Source organism: Tenrec ecaudatus, chromosome 4, assembly GCF_050624435.1.
Source record: "Tenrec ecaudatus isolate mTenEca1 chromosome 4, mTenEca1.hap1, whole genome shotgun sequence".
In the NCBI taxonomy this organism is placed as follows: Eukaryota; Metazoa; Chordata; class Mammalia; order Afrosoricida; family Tenrecidae; genus Tenrec; species Tenrec ecaudatus.
Window position 1 is genome coordinate 67,598,926 of NC_134533.1, and position 15,965 is coordinate 67,614,890.

A 15,965-nucleotide genomic window follows, 5' to 3' on the forward strand; every position below is an offset into this window, starting at 1 on the left:
CTTCTCTCATTCTCAATTAGAAAACACTTTCAAAGGTATATCGCAAGTGAGAGTGGAAATTGCACGCCGAAGCACTGAATGTGAGTTTAGGAGTTCCAAAGCATGAGGGCCCCCTGCCCGAGGGACAGTTACCTCATTTCAATATTGAGCATTCTGAGAGATACATATGTGCAAAGATAACTTGAAAGAATTTATCAATATTTTTACTACATGTAAGTCACTCTTTCTTTACAAATATTCTCACAACTCGGTCCCGAATTTGCTTTGTCCTGACTCCATAGATAACTGGATTTAAGCAAGGAGGTACAACCACGTACAGATTGGCTAAAAGGATGTGAATGTAGCGAGGGACATTTTTACCGAACCGGTGAGTCATGAAGGAGAAAAATGCTGGTGTATAAAAGGCCAGAATGACACAGACATGTGAACCGCATGTGCTAAGTGCTTTGAGCCTGGCATCCCTGGAAGGAAGGCGGAAAACAGCATGGAGAATCTGGACATAAGAGAGGGCAATAAGGATCAAGTCTAAGATCAGGGCAGCAATGGTAAATAAGCCATAAATCATATTGACTCTTATGCTAGCACAGGCAAGACGAGCAATCCCCATGTGTTCACAGTAGGTATGAGGGATAACATAGTGTCCACAAAAGGGCAATCTCTTGAGAAGAGGGCAGAAGGGGATGACAAGAAGAACAGGCCTCCCCACTACAACGGAGGCCATGATGGCCACCACTTTGTTGGTGAGAATAGTTGTATATCTCAGTGGGTAGCAAATGGCAACAAAACGGTCAATTGCCATGGCCAGGAGCACAACAGATTCCATACCAGTGTAGGTGTGGATGAAGAACATTTGGAGAAGACAGCCTTCAAAGCTTATCTCTCTAAGATTGAACCAGAAGATGGCCAACATCTTGGGGATGGTCGACGTGGAGAGTCCTAAATCAATAAAGGACAGAAGAGCTAGAAAGTAGAACATGGGTTGATGAAGACTCGGCTCATTCTTGATCACAAACAGGATTGTGACGTTACCCACAAGTGCTATGAGATAAACAACAAAGAATGGGAAGGCAATCCAGATGTGGAAAGCTTCCAGACCTGGGACACCCAGGAGAAGGAAGATGGAGGGGTGTGAAGCAGTACTATTTGCAGAGGGCATTCTGTCGAGGACTCTTGGAGAGTGCTGTCTTCTTCAATATTCCTGGGGAAATACACACAGACACAAAATAGATGATAATTGAATATAACTAGATATCACAGCTTGTCAGTAAGACAACACAAATACAAGACAATTGTAGCAAAATAAACTATCAGACATTTAGTTTGCCTCTCCCATGTCACATTACCATACAGATTTTTGAAGAATTGAAAGGGTGTCACATTATCATACAGATTTTTGAAGAATGGAAAGGGTTTCCTTTTTTTCAGTATGATGCTGTCATACATCGTATTCAATTCATTTTTTTGTGAAGTGCACATCCTTCTATGATTTATTATACCAACTGAAAATGCTTTCGATGAACAGAACTTTTCTAAAGTACTTTGCATTGACTTTGTTATTGTGAGTTTTTAAGAGAAAAGAAGAAAAACCCTCCATCAAATGCCATCGAGCAGGAATGATGAAATGGGAAGAGACCTGGGCTGTGAAGTTCAAAAAGACTTCCAAATACCTTTTTGCTGTAAGATTCCTCTAAACTGCCTAATTTCCTTTATTTAGTCATTCTTATGACACTTATTTTATTTTTATTTTAAACTTTAAACGTGATACACTATTTGTCTAATAATAAAACTGTGCTTATGTCCCTTCATTCTTAATTAGTAAAGAAAAGATTAACCACCTAAATAAACACAAAAAAGTAACCAAAAAAATCACAATTTTAAGGTCTTAAGAAACCTTAAAAAGGGAAATGTATTTAATTAAATTTAGTATTCATTTATGATATTAAAAAAGTAATAAAATTAGGAAAGGGGGAACATATTCACTCTGATGAAAAGCATCTATAAAAATCCATAGCTAGCATTTCCCAGAATGACAACATAATAGTGATTTGCCTCCTCAGATTAGAAGGAAAGAACATCAAGAAGCCACTATTTATTAAATATTTTTGCTAAAGTTTCTAGCAAGCTCAGTCTGTTAAAAGTAAACAAAGGAGACATAGAGATTGGAATGACAAATGTAATCTTGTCCTATACATAAATGACAAAAATGTTACATAAAAAACATTTAGCATACTAGAGCTAACCACATTAGCTTACTTCTCACTTGTATGATCAGACTCAGTATTTCTAGTTGCAGTTAGAACTCAATTAGAAATTCTATTTTTTTTATTTCAAGCATTGAAATTTAAAGTATTCAAAATTTCAAGTATTACTTGCATGAAGTACATAGCAAGATCTACTGGAAATGATATAACATGCATAAAAATTAAACACAACCTAAGTAAACTGAAAAATATATCTATTAATGATTTGTAAGATGCAAATTGTTAAGATGTCAATTATTTCAATATTAGTAAATAAATTCAAAACTGTTTCAGTCAATGTCAACCCATGTATACTCTTTCTAAAATAATTATGGAAATACTCATACCACATTGGAAAAGGAATTACAAACTGAGGGATTTCAATGAAAGATACTCAATCTATAAAAATATAGTAATCAAAACAGTATGATAATTGCATGATGATAGATAAATAAGTACTCCAATAGAAAACGATTGTAATAGACAAATATTTTATGTTCCATTAATTTTGGAAAAGTGTCAGAGAAGTAATCCCATGAGAATGGTGAAGCTACCCTTCTGACCATGCTCACACAAATGAAGAAAACAACCTGAGCCTTGATCACATCCTTCTAATATACCACAAAATCTCACTTATGTATGCCATAGACTTCAAAAAACATCACATTCTAGTTGTGAAATTACAAAGAATATGCATACAACACAATACATATCGATGGTTTCTCTATACATAAAAAGAAAATAACAAAATGAACCAGTTAGATATCATCGAATTAATTTTTTTCATTACAAAAGTGAATTTAGGACACATTCTAAAAGGAAATAATTACAGTTGCTATTTCTAACAAAGGCCTTGTTTTAAAATGAAATGATTTGTAACTAAAAAAAAATCATAGAAAATGAAGCAGAGCCTTAAACTATCACATCACAAAGGAATCATTCAAATATCAGATATTACTAAAAGTATTAGACATCAGGAAATGTAAATTAAAATAAAATGTAATATTTCCAAATTTAGAATGAATAACAGCCCCACTGTCTGACCAGAATGTGAAGCAATGGGATCTTGTACACTGATCAGGCAAACTGGATAAATAGCAATGTCGAAAGGGAGGAGACTTCCTTATAAATTTAATCACAATGCACAGCAACCATTTTACCCAATTTAATCCCTTTTGCTAAAGATGAACTTTGCCGATGTTCACACTCTTTGTACATGAATGAGGTGGAATTACAAAGCAAGACAGAATGCCAGGGGATTGACTTAGTATGTTCCTTATAATTCTTCCAGATTTTCCCTTTAGTTTATTATTGGTTTTGCATGCATACGATTATTTTTATGCTAAATCAACTAAATTCCATACCACTTTTAGGATAATTTAAATCAACTAAATTCCATATCACTTTTAGGATAATTTAATTATCATGTATGAGAGACAAAAGTTTCATAAACTGGAAATGTCCCAGCTAGATGGTCTCCAGGATGCCTTTATCCCTCTACTTCACATATAAGTACTTTCATTTTTGTGCTTGATCTAAATAAATGTTTATTCTAGAAAAAGTGTTCATTGATGAAAATAATATATATCATACATCTGACAAATGCTTTCTGCAATAATCTGATAAAATTTTCATAACAAGCCTAAGAAGTAGATATTATTATCATACCAGATTTTAGGCAAAAAACTAAATTTTAAGTGAGTCTGAAGAACAATTTTTAAGTAACTTGAGGTGTCTGGCTAGGATTCAAATGTGACTCTGTCTCCTTATTAAACCACATATCTATCCTTTATTCAAAGGTTCTTTTGATTAATCAGACATAGAAGTTTGTAGAAGACATAGAGTAAAAATGAGGTTCGCTGTTTTCCACTGCAAAGTTATTTGAAGTTCATAGATCTAGAAAACTTCCAGAAAATGTTTTGTAATATATCAATATACTTTGAATTATATTTCTTCATTATTTCCTGTAGTGGTCAGCAGTGCAAATGCAGAATTAAAATTTTGGAACCAGATAGTGGTGATTGTTTCACAATAAAATGAACATAAATCAATGTTGTTGAAAATGATGATATTTAAGTATAAATATCTATACTTCAAGTATTTTATGGGAAAATAGACAAATTATAACGAATTCTTTCCATGAATTTTTGAAGTGCATATATACATACAGACATATACATACACACATGTTTGAATAATATTTAAGGGTGATAAATAAGCACGTGGCTATCTCTTCTAATATAATGTATATACTTGGTGCTTAGTCAATTTTAGCTGGAATAATTTGTCATTACTATTCTTGGGAATGATTGTTGGTATTAATATCTGGCTCTGTAACATCTCGGTAGTAATATATACATGAAAACCATTATGTCAGAAGGAAGCAAGGGAACTGAGTTCTAAGCATTCAATTTTAAAATAAATGTAGATCCTCTGATTGGTCTCACAAAAGAAATATTTTTTCTGATTGTCCTCATAATATACCAGGCATATAGTCCACATTTCATTACCAAATGAGCACTTAAACTCTCAGAACTCAGAGAATTATGATGTATTGCATTAATTTGCATGTGTGAAAGGTGTTTCGTCTGGGATGAAGATACAAATTCCTGGGAATTTCCCATTAAGTATGGAATCTGTTGATTAGAATGCAACTAAGCGGAAGAGACCAGGAAACATATGTATCACTCTACCGGTGACACTGAATTTATCTCATATACTAGGGTTTTTGTCAGGAGATGCCAATGCTTGGAAAAGATCATCTTATTCAGTAAAGAAAAAGAAGAGCCTCAGCAAGAAAGACTGACACAGCGGCTGCAACAATGCACCCGACATAACAACAATTGTAAGGTTGGTGCAGGTCAATGCAGTTTTATTCTGTTACATATAGGGCCATTATAAATCGTAACTGAGTCTAAGGCATCTAACAATTTGTGATAAGTATGTTTACAGAATTGCATCCTCAATCACAACTGTAACACAGGTGGGAAAGGTACTATCATTCTTGATTTGCATTTTGGAGTATGATGTACACCCCCTAAATGTTGCAATTTAAAAAATAAAGAAACTATCCCAAAGATGTCACTCTGCTGACCACCACATTGTTTTCCTTACACATTCCATGATTCTGGATTTTTATCATTCATTAGGCTAATTTCTACATAGAAAATATATCTTATCTATTGTCTGGGCACTACCTGTCTATATAGTATTAGCTGATGTAAAAGGGACATTGGCACCGCATCTTGGATCCGCATCATATCTTAAGTGGTACTACCTGATGTGACTTCCAGAATTCTCCTCAGTGTTGCCAGTGCTGCTCTGGCCCACATTACCTACAGCCTGGATTGCTTTTGAGGGAAAACATTCTGCCGCTCACTGCAGCAACAGGCTGACTGTCCTGCTTAGGCTCCCGCAAGAGGAACATTTTATGAGAGGACAAAGTTCCCTTGGGAAGCGTATCCTTTGCTAGTTTCTCTCAGGACTGGAAGCATCTGAGAGCTTTTTATCTCCCAGTGGTCCAAGCCTGTATTGGCTGAAAATCCATTTCCTTTACTCTCTTGTGAGCATATTCACTTTGTTTCTTGGTCCGTGTAGCAGCCTATCTGGGCATCAATTGAACTGTAATAGAGAAGGAAAAGTAGAATTGCACCTAGAGGTAAATCACATAATTATTATTGAATCCATGTATTAAAAGACTTTTATGAAGGTAGGGAGGCTGTTCCACAATACATGTTTTCTAGTATAAAACTTTTCTTTTTTCTCTGTTGATTCTTCAATAGAGTTATCAACAATACAACTAATCTCACATGCAAGTAAAATGAGGCCGAAGATATATGTTTTGATGTTGCCATAGAATTTTGACAGGGAAGTGAACGAAATCCAAGTTGAATCCAGAAGATGTCGTGAAGTGAAAAATATCATTCCCAATGTGAGACGGACATTGGCTGAAAGCAGAAAGTTCTTAACCTGTGTTTTATTGACAAAGCAAATGTATTGAAGTACATTTGACCAAAACAAATTTCAGATAACATTGTGAAGAATGAAGATTGCAGAGGAGTTAAATGTGCTCATGCAAACCAGTACATGGATCAATAGGAAGCTGTTTGAGTGAGACAAGGGGAGATTGCATGGTTTAAAATAAGAAATAAAGTGTATCAGGAATATGTCCTTCCACTCTGTTTATTCAATTTATATGCTGATAAAATAATCTGAAAAGCTGGAATCTATAAATAACAACATGGTATCATTATTGAAAGATGTTACATCAATAGCCTGCCATATGCAGAACATACAAGCTTGCTTGTTGAAAGTCAAGGAGTCTTAAAGTACTTAAAGAATGAAAATCAAAGACAACATCCTTCAGTATGCTATATACCTTAATATAAAGAGAAAAATATCCTCAAAACTATACCAAATATCATCATAATAAACAGTGAAACTATTCGAGTTAGTAATGATTTCCTTTGACTTAGATCCTCAATTAATACCCATGGAAGCAGCAGTCAATGCATCAACCAATGTCCTATACAAGGTGAGTCTGCTGCACAAGACCTCTTTTAAGAGTTAAAGATTGGGTTGGAAAGGGGAACTGATTAAAAGGATCCACATGTGACCTCCTCCCTGGGAGATGGATGGCAGAGAAGGAGGGGAAGGGAGACTCCGGATAGGGAAAGATATGACAAAATAACAATCTGTGGATTATCAAGGGCTCATGAGGGAGGGGGGAGCGGGGAGGGAGGGGGAAAAAAAGAGGACCTGATGCAGAGGGCTTAAGTGGAGAGCAAATGCTTTGAGAGTGATAAGGGCAAAGAATGTACACATGTGCTTTATACAATTGATGTATGTATATGTGTGGATTGTGATAAGAGTTGTATGAGCCCCTAATAAAATATTAAAAAAGAAAGAAAATGATTAGGGCAAAGAATGTACAGATGTGCTTTATACAATTGATGTATGTATATACATGGATTATGATAAGAGTTGTATGAGCCCCTAATAAAATGTTTTAAAAAACTAAAATAAAATAATGCCACTCTCAAAAAAAAAAGTTAAAGATCAAAGATTTTGCTTTGTGTATTCAGTTGGAGCTGATCTAAGCCATGATATTTCCAGATGTTTCATGTGCATGCAAAAGTTGTATAGTGAAAGGGGAATACAAAAGAAGAATTAATGCATTTGAATTATGATTTTGGTGAAGAATAGTGAGTACACTGTATATTACCAGAAGAGCCAACAATCATATCTTGGAAAATTACACCCATAATTGCTCTTCAGAAGCAATGATGGTGAAATTTGGGACACGTGTTAAGTAGAGACCAGTCTCATCATGCCTGGGAAAATAAGAGGGTCAGCGGAAAAAAGGAATACCTTAACAAGATAGATCAACACAATGGCCACTAAGTGACTCACGTATAGCAGCAATGGTGAGGACAGTGCTGGGCTGATCAGTGTTTCATTTTTTGTGTAGAGGGTCTCTGTGAGTCAGTCCTGAGGCATTGGTACCTAATAAAACATGTTGATTGAGTTCAATCTTTCAAGATATTTTTCCTCAAACAAATATTTAATATATTTTTATCCCACTTTTAAGTATTTTTTCTGTATATATCTTTTAATCAAATCCCTGTCTATATACTGTATCACTATTTCTCATATTTCATATCCCTTTGGGGGCATTTATTTTATTAGTGCTATCTTATTTATATTTAAATTATTTCTCCAAAAAGGTTATTTTCATGCTTCATTCATATTTCTGCTTTATGTAATTTAATTTTAGGTTTTATATTAATATATTGACTCATAAATGTTTCTCTTTACTTATGGTAGGATATTTATAACCAATTTCTAGGTTACAGTGTAGGTGATAAATTACAGCAGCAGCTCCTGGAGTTAAATAGCTCATTTTAACTTATAAAAATCCACTACTATCCATGTATTACTCAATATCTGAAACTCATCTTTTGTGTCAATGTGAGCTGCCGATAACAGAAAAGGTGTTATTTGACCTACAGAGTCATAAGGTTCATGTGCATAGACGGATCAGGCTTAAGCAGGGCCAGATGCTACGAGTAAGATATATGAAGCTGTGGTCCAAATACCATAGACTCCTCACATGTGACTTTACCTCTCTTCTCATAGTCTGAACCTATGGCAATAGGAGTTCCTTGTGATCAATTGAAAAAAGGAAAACTCAGGCTTTATTTGGAGATGGCTCTGCATGATATGCAGGACCCACTCTACAGTGGACAGCAACAGCACGATAGCCACTTTCTGGCTGGTGACCAGGGACTTTGAAGACTAATGATTGGAAAATTCAGGACAAGTAGATATGAAGAAGAAATATAGTTAGATCGGTCTTTTTGAGTAGGTCAAAAAAAAAAGCAAAGACATTTGTGTTTACCCCTGCAGAATGATCACCTCTCAAGTTAATAAGATGATATGCCTGTGATAGATAGTCACCCTCTTTTCCGAACTATTGCTGATTTCCCAATAGGCTTATGAGAAAAGTGGCCAATGGAGGTAGGCATGAAGGTTATGCATGGACTCAACCATATAGACATCCTTTCACCAAAGCCAACTTGGTCATGCCCTTTGCTACATGTCCATTCTGTGAAGAGCAGACACCAACACCAATACAAGAAAGGTATGAGATAATTCCTCAGGGAGATCAACCGGCAACATGGTGACCACTTGATTAGATAGGACAACTTTCATCATGGAGTGGACAGTATTTTATTCTTCCTAGAATACACACTTATTCAGGTTGTGGATTTGCCTTCCTGGCATACTGTGCCTCACCAAAACTATCATTTATGAACTTACAGAATGAAACATCCTTATGAAGACACAATAATTGCACCAGATAACTGGTAATATTTTGCAGGCTGGGGCCTAAATTCTCTAGGATGCTCTAACCTCCTGGCCAGTATACACGCACAGGATTCTCCAAAATGCAGGATCTGCAGGTCCAAGAACCAAGGAATGAAAATGGGAGTGGAACTATTCAATACTACTCCTAGTGACATATTCACAACACATTTGCTTCATGTCCCTACAAGACTCTGTTTTTGAATATGGAGATCTTTGTTCCAAAGGGAGAAATACTTACAATTGGAGAAACAGCACTGGATTCCATTCACCTGGAAATTAAGGATTCCTCCTGGTCATGTTGGGGTCCTCATTCCTTTGGATCAACAGGCAAACAGGAATTTTACTATATTGAGTAATGTGATTGATTCTAATTACCAAGGGGAAACTGGTTTGGCATTATATAATGGAAGCAAAGAGGAATTTGTCTGGAATTTAGGTGATTCATTAGGACTTCTTATGTCCTATGATTAAAGTGCAATATTAACTATAATAATTCAACTCTGCCATGAATAATAATAGTCCAAGCCTTTCAGGAATGAGGTTTTGGTTACCCCACCTGGTGGCTGAGGTTTTTACTGAGGGCAAAGAGAATACCGAATGAATAGTGGAAGAAGGTAGTTCCAGATGCCAGCTACAACTATGTGATCAGTTGCAAAAGTGAGGGCTATACTTGTTATGAGTATTTACTCCTTGTATATACGCATAAAATATTTGTATGTTATTGATTTATAAAATATAAGATACAAATGTTGTATTGTGATTTTGGTTGTACACATATTGACTGTATGTATCATGTTATATACAAGTATATAGTAGTCTTTGCTTGAAAATTATGTATTATTTAAAGATATATTCAGAGTCAATAAGTTGACAAGGGGTGAACTGTGTTAGTTTGGTTATTGTGTCAACTTGACTAGATTCGTGTTCTCAATGGTTCAACAGTTAAGATCCAACAATACTCCATGATGTTACATAACACAACATAATCAATTACAAAATGGGTAAAACAAAATCCTCACAACGGGACCAACAGATAACATGATAAATGGAGAAAAGATTGAAATTGTCAAGGATTTTATTTTGTTTGAATCCATAATCAATGCACATGGAAGTAGCATATCCACTTTCAATCTTTTTGTTTGTCATTGTATTGTCCTTATCTAAACAGTAAGATTAGGTAGGTAAAAATTCATGCTTGAAGAAGTTTTATTTTTAAAACTGCATGCATTTTTATGATATTGAGTGTGATTATCAATTTGGCTAAGCCATGCACCCTTATAGTGTGGCTGCTTCCGTTTTGTGGTCTGATGTAATCCTAAACCACTTTGTGATATATGTGCTGTAAATCTTATACTAACATGCTAGTGAAACAAGTTTGCTATGGGCTTATCTTCAGTTATAGACTTACTCAAGTTACACTCTTACTTAAGTCGTGCATTTATTTAAGTCACATGCTGACTTTTTTGAAGGAAGAGTGTCCTGGGGAGTTTGACTTCCATCTGTATGCATATGTATACTCTGGAAAGGCTCTTCCTCAGTTTGAATCTTGTACCTGGCTCATGATCTCATCTCCATTTCTTGGCACTTGAGCTAGAAGCTTGTTATCAGCAGCCCAATGAGTCAATAACTTGTCATCTTTTCACCAAGTTTTGTGTTTGCCAATGTGATAGGTAGGTTTATTAGTTTCCAACTTCTTGCACCTTGAGTTTATTCTTGTGCATGGAGTGAGATAAGGGTCTTGCTTCATTTTTGTGCAGGTAAATATCCATTTTTTTCCCAGCATCACTTGTTAAAAAGGTCATGTGCTTCCCATTGGATATGTTTGGGGCCCCTATCAAACATTTGTCTGTATGCTGATGATTTTATTTCTGGGTTTTCAGTTCTTTTCCATTGGTCTGAGTATCTGTCATTGTACCAATGGCATGCAGATTTGAGAACTGTGGTTGTATAGTATGGGTTAAAGTCAGGTAGAGCAAGCCCTCCCACTGTGTCCTTCTGCTTGAGGAGCTCTCTGCTAATTCTGGGCTTTGCTTTTTCCCTCTCCATATGAAATTGGTAAGCAGTTTTTCCATATCTTTGAAGAAAGATGAGGGTAATCGGTTTTTCCATATCCTTGAAGAAAGATGAGGGTAATTGTATTGGGATTGCATTAAACTTATATAGTGCCTTTGGCAGAACTGACATCGTGACTAAATGGAGTTTTTCAATCCATGAACATGGAATATCTTTCCATTTGTTGAGGTTACTTGTGATTTCTTGTAATAGTGTTCTATAGTTTTCCCCATATAGATCTTTTGTTTCTTTCGTCAGGTATATCCCTACATACTTCAATTTGTGTTTGGCTATTGTGAAGGGTACCACCTTTTTTATCTCCTTTTCTGTGGTCTTATCTGATGTGTATAAGAGTCCAATGGACTTCTGTTTGTTGATCTTGTATCCTGCCACTCTGCCAAACTCCTCTATTGCTTCCAGTACTCCCCTTATGGAACTTTTGGGATTTTCCATATATAAAATCATATCATCTGCAAATAACAATAGTTTCACCTTTTCCTTCCCCAGACAAATACCTTTGATGTCTTTTCTTTGCATTATGCTGTTAGCTAAAACCTCCAGCACAATATTAAAAAAGAGTGGGAAGAAGGGGTCATCCTTATCTGGTCCCCTTATTCAGTGGGATTGTGTTAATCTTTTTCCCATTGACTACCACATTGGCTATTGGTTTTGCATATAAAGCTTATATTATCTTGAAGAATTTTCCTCCATTCCTATCTTCTCAAGTGCCTTAAAGAAAAATTGGTGTTGGATGTTGTCCAATGCTTTTTCTGCATCTGTCAATATTATCATGTGGTTCTTATAGTTTTTCATGTCAATATGATAAATAATACCACTGGTCTTTTGTATGCTAAACCATCCTGGCATCCCTGGCATATATCCCACTTTGTCATAGTGAATTATTTGTTTTATATACATTTGTATTCTGTTGGCTAGTGTTTTGTTAAGGAGTTTTGCATAGATGTTCATTAGGGATATTGGTCTGTAGTTCTCGATTCTTGTAGGATACTTGCCCGGTTTTGGTATCAGAGTTATACTAACTTCATAGAAGGAGTTTGGAATTTTGCCATCTTTTTCTATGTTCTGGAAGAGTTTGTGTAGGATTGGTATTAGTTCTTCCCTAAATGCTTGGTAGAATTCTCCAGTGAAGCCATCTGGTCCAGGGGACATTTTGTTGATAATCCCTTGGTAACCTTGTCAATTTTTTCTATGCTTGGTAGAATTCTCCAGTGAAGCCATCTGGCCCAGGGGATATTTTTGTTGGTAATCCCTTGATAACTTTGTCAATTTTTTCTATTGCTATAGGTCTGTTGAGATTTTTGATGTCCATTGAGGATAGTCTAGGGAGGGATTGTTTTACAAGAATTTGTCCATATCTTCAGAATTTTTTATTTCATTCGAGTACAGTTCTTGGTATTACTGTGTAATTATCCTTTTGATTACATTAGGGTCTGTTGTAATATCCCCTCTTTCATCCCCTATTCTTTCTATTCAAATTTGTTTCCTCCTTTCTTTGGTTAGTTTTGCCAGCAGTCTGTCTATTCTGTTTATCCTCTCAAAGAACCAACTTTTAGCAGCATCAATTTTTTCCATGGTTTTATTATTTTCCCTCTCCTGAATCTTAACCCTGATTTTTATAATTACTTTTCTTTTGCTTTTAGTAGGATTTTTCTGCTGACTCTGCTCTAGTTGCTGTAAATTTTTTGCCAGCATATCAATCATGAGTCTCTCTTTCTCAGGTGTACATGTACTTCTATGAAACTTCCTAAAGTCTGCTTGGCTGTGCTCCAAATCACTGATGCGGTTCTCTGCTTCCTCCAGTCTATTCTTGAGGTCCATGTTTCTGCTACTGATTTTTGTTTTCTCATTCCTAAGCTCCTGTATTTCCCTTTGTTGTATGGCCTTTATCTCCTCTATCATTCCATCCTTTTTCTATATTGTTTCCCTCATATTCTGTATGACTCCAAGCAGCATTCTGAAAACTTCTTTCTGTGGCAGCTCATTGTGTGTTTCTTCTATGCATATCATTGTGTTTGGGACATCTTCTGTCATTGCCTTTTGTTTATTTTTTTTTTCATTGAGGTCATTTCGGCTGATGGCTCTTTGCGTTGCATTGTTTTAGAGGTGCCAGGTGCCATTTTCTAGGGAGTCAAAGACCACTGACTCTGAGAGACTTTAGGGATGTTTCTTCAAACTGCCTACAGCTAATTTCACAGGTTGCCTGCTTTGGTGTTTTGGAGGTTGGACAGAGGTTCCTGCAGCCGCTTGGAATTTTGGTGAGTGTTAGCCGAGCTGCCTTAGGCCCCCGGTACGCAGGCAGAAACTCCCCCCATAAGAATTTGGGTAGAGTACCCCCTGGTGGAGGTCAGCAGGTCTTATCCAAGCCTCATGCTAGCTACACAGGTTGGAGCTCACCTAACTGGGTGTGGCACAGACATAAATGCACTAGGCTAAGGGGTATGGTCTGGAGGTCAGCAGTGGAGTGTGAGAAAATAGGAAAAGGACAAAGTGGAGAGAGAAAAAAATCAAAAGTAAGCCCCTTAAAACTGTATGGGTATATAGAGAAGAGAAAGCAACAAAAGCAACAATGTAGCTGAGTCTCGATCCCTGCCCATAGAGTTGCAAGGGTTTAGTCTCTGTCCTGAAGCAGGAGCCGCAAACTGTGGCTGTGTTGAGAAAAAGCCCCTCTGCAGCTCTCCAAGACTGTAGGGGGATTGAGAGAAGAAATGGGGAAAAAAAGCGACAATGTAGCTGAACCCCGATCCCTGCCCATGGAGCTGCAAGGGTCCAGTCCCTTCCCTGAGGCAGATGGGGGCAAACTGGTTGTGTTGAGACCAAGCCCCCCCACGGGCTCCAAATGGTCCAGGCTCCAGCAGAGACAGTGGAAGGGCTAAGGTAAAGCCCCAGCCAACCTCCACTGAGGTAAGCCAAAAGCCCCCAGCCCCTCAAAACCCCGTGTCTCTGTACCAACTTGTCTTTATGATGCTCCTCCTGCATTCCAGCAACATTGAATTTCCCTCTAAGCAACAATCCTGGACTGAATTATGCAGAGTTCCTCTGGTATGTGTCACTCCATTGTCATCTTCCTGGAAGTCCGGATGTGTTTCTCTAAAGTACCAGACTAACATACTTATAATCCAATGAAATTTCATAAGAATTTGATTGAATTCTTTTTAGCTTTCTTGTGAAAATATTTGAATCTCACTAATTGCATCATACATTAATATATCCCAAACCAGTATCATCTAGTAATTAAATGTACTTGCTCTGGGGTTTTGGAATAAAGCAGACTTTACTGGGATCCTCTGGAGTTAACTTAAGTTCATTATAAATTGGTACATTTCCAGGTATATAATAAGAAACTCAAATATATTATGCATTTTTAAATTACTTGTAATCAGTGTCTCTATATAAAAAGTTATAATGACTTTAAATATTCTCATTAGTGGCTAAGCTTATGATTTGAATATAACAATGTAATTTTGTAATCCCAAATACCAGTTATTGTCATTGGTAATTGACATCTAGTTGACTCTTTTTCATGCTATTGACATGAATTGCAGAATACAACTGCAAACTATCGATTTCCCAATGCTGTTTCTTTTCAGTAGTCGCAGGCCTTACTTTGAGGTTTATCTAGGTGGGTTTGTACCACCACTGTTTAGTAAATAATCCAGCACGTACAATTTTCACCACCAAAATATCATAAACACACCCTATTGCCCCTTTTTGTGTCTACAGAGGGATAGATCACAAGGGCACCTACAAATTAAGTTGAAATACTTATTCATGAACATTGCTTTATTTTTAAGATCTATGCATTCATTGCCTTAATATAAAAGTATTTGTGTACATATTTATGACATTTAGCTTGATTATAACCAGTCCAAGTTGTTTGTAGTATCCAGTATTCCAAATAGAATCAGCCAAACCTACTGCCAAGTTGATTCCAACTTATAATGGCCCAATAAATCATTTCTGAGACTGTAAATACTTACAGGGAACAGATAGCCTCATTTTCCTCCTGAGGAAATATAGGTGGGTTAATAGCCCAACACCTAGCCAATAGAGCCACTAGGGTTCCTCTTCCTTAGTATAGCTCATCCCTAATCTTTCTAGAGGCCTTATTCACTGACATGAAGAAAATGGTGGCAGTTTCTCCCTTTTGGTTTTGTTTTCTTTATTTTACTCGTGCCGCAGATGACCCTTTAAAAAGGCCATGAGATACTAACAAAGAGAAAATGTACTTTTTAAAATTTGTGCTCCTCTAGTGCACTGCCCCACTTCAAGTTGTCTGGGCAGTAGGAAGTGAAGAGAAGGTAAAATTTACCATCCACAGCAACTACAGGGCCATTATAGCATGGCAAATAATATGACCATCATGAACACCCAAACTGTCTCTGTGAGTTGATTCTGAGTCATGGCAACCCTATGTCTTAGGAAATTGACCTGTTCCATAGGATTTTGGGATATATAATTTTATTGGGGGTTTGTACAACTCTTATCACAATCCATACATACATCCATTGTGTCAAGCATAAGAAAGCAGTTCACCAGATTTTTTTCTATGAAGTTCTGGGAAAGATTTGAACTATTAATCTTTAGGTTAGCAGCAGATCTCAAACCACTTGAACCACACAGGATCTTAAAGCCTGACAAAATTGTTCCTTCACAATGCTGGGATGAACAGAACACATCTAAAGCTTTGTTACTACATTATTGCCTTTACCTTGTAGAAGACACAGCAGAAAGGAGTTAATGAAAGTATTATAATTTCTTAACTTTGATTCATTTCTGTTGATC

General features: G+C 36.5%; 1 protein-coding gene across 1 annotated transcript; it reads right to left on the reverse strand.

Moving 5' to 3' along the window:
* Window positions 1–217: 217 nt before the first annotated feature.
* LOC142446869 (olfactory receptor 52E4-like) lies at window positions 218–1,162 on the reverse strand. Its single transcript, XM_075548604.1, has one exon. It carries the CDS (start codon window positions 1,154–1,156, stop codon window positions 218–220), a length of 939 nt encoding a protein of 312 aa, XP_075404719.1. The 5' UTR covers window positions 1,157–1,162.
* Window positions 1,163–15,965: the final 14,803 nt, after the last annotated feature.

Coding starts and splice junctions, on each gene's coding strand:
- LOC142446869 (XM_075548604.1), bottom strand. CDS start 1,156: ATGCCCTCTGCAAATAGTACTGCTTCACACCCCTCCATCTTCCTTCTC.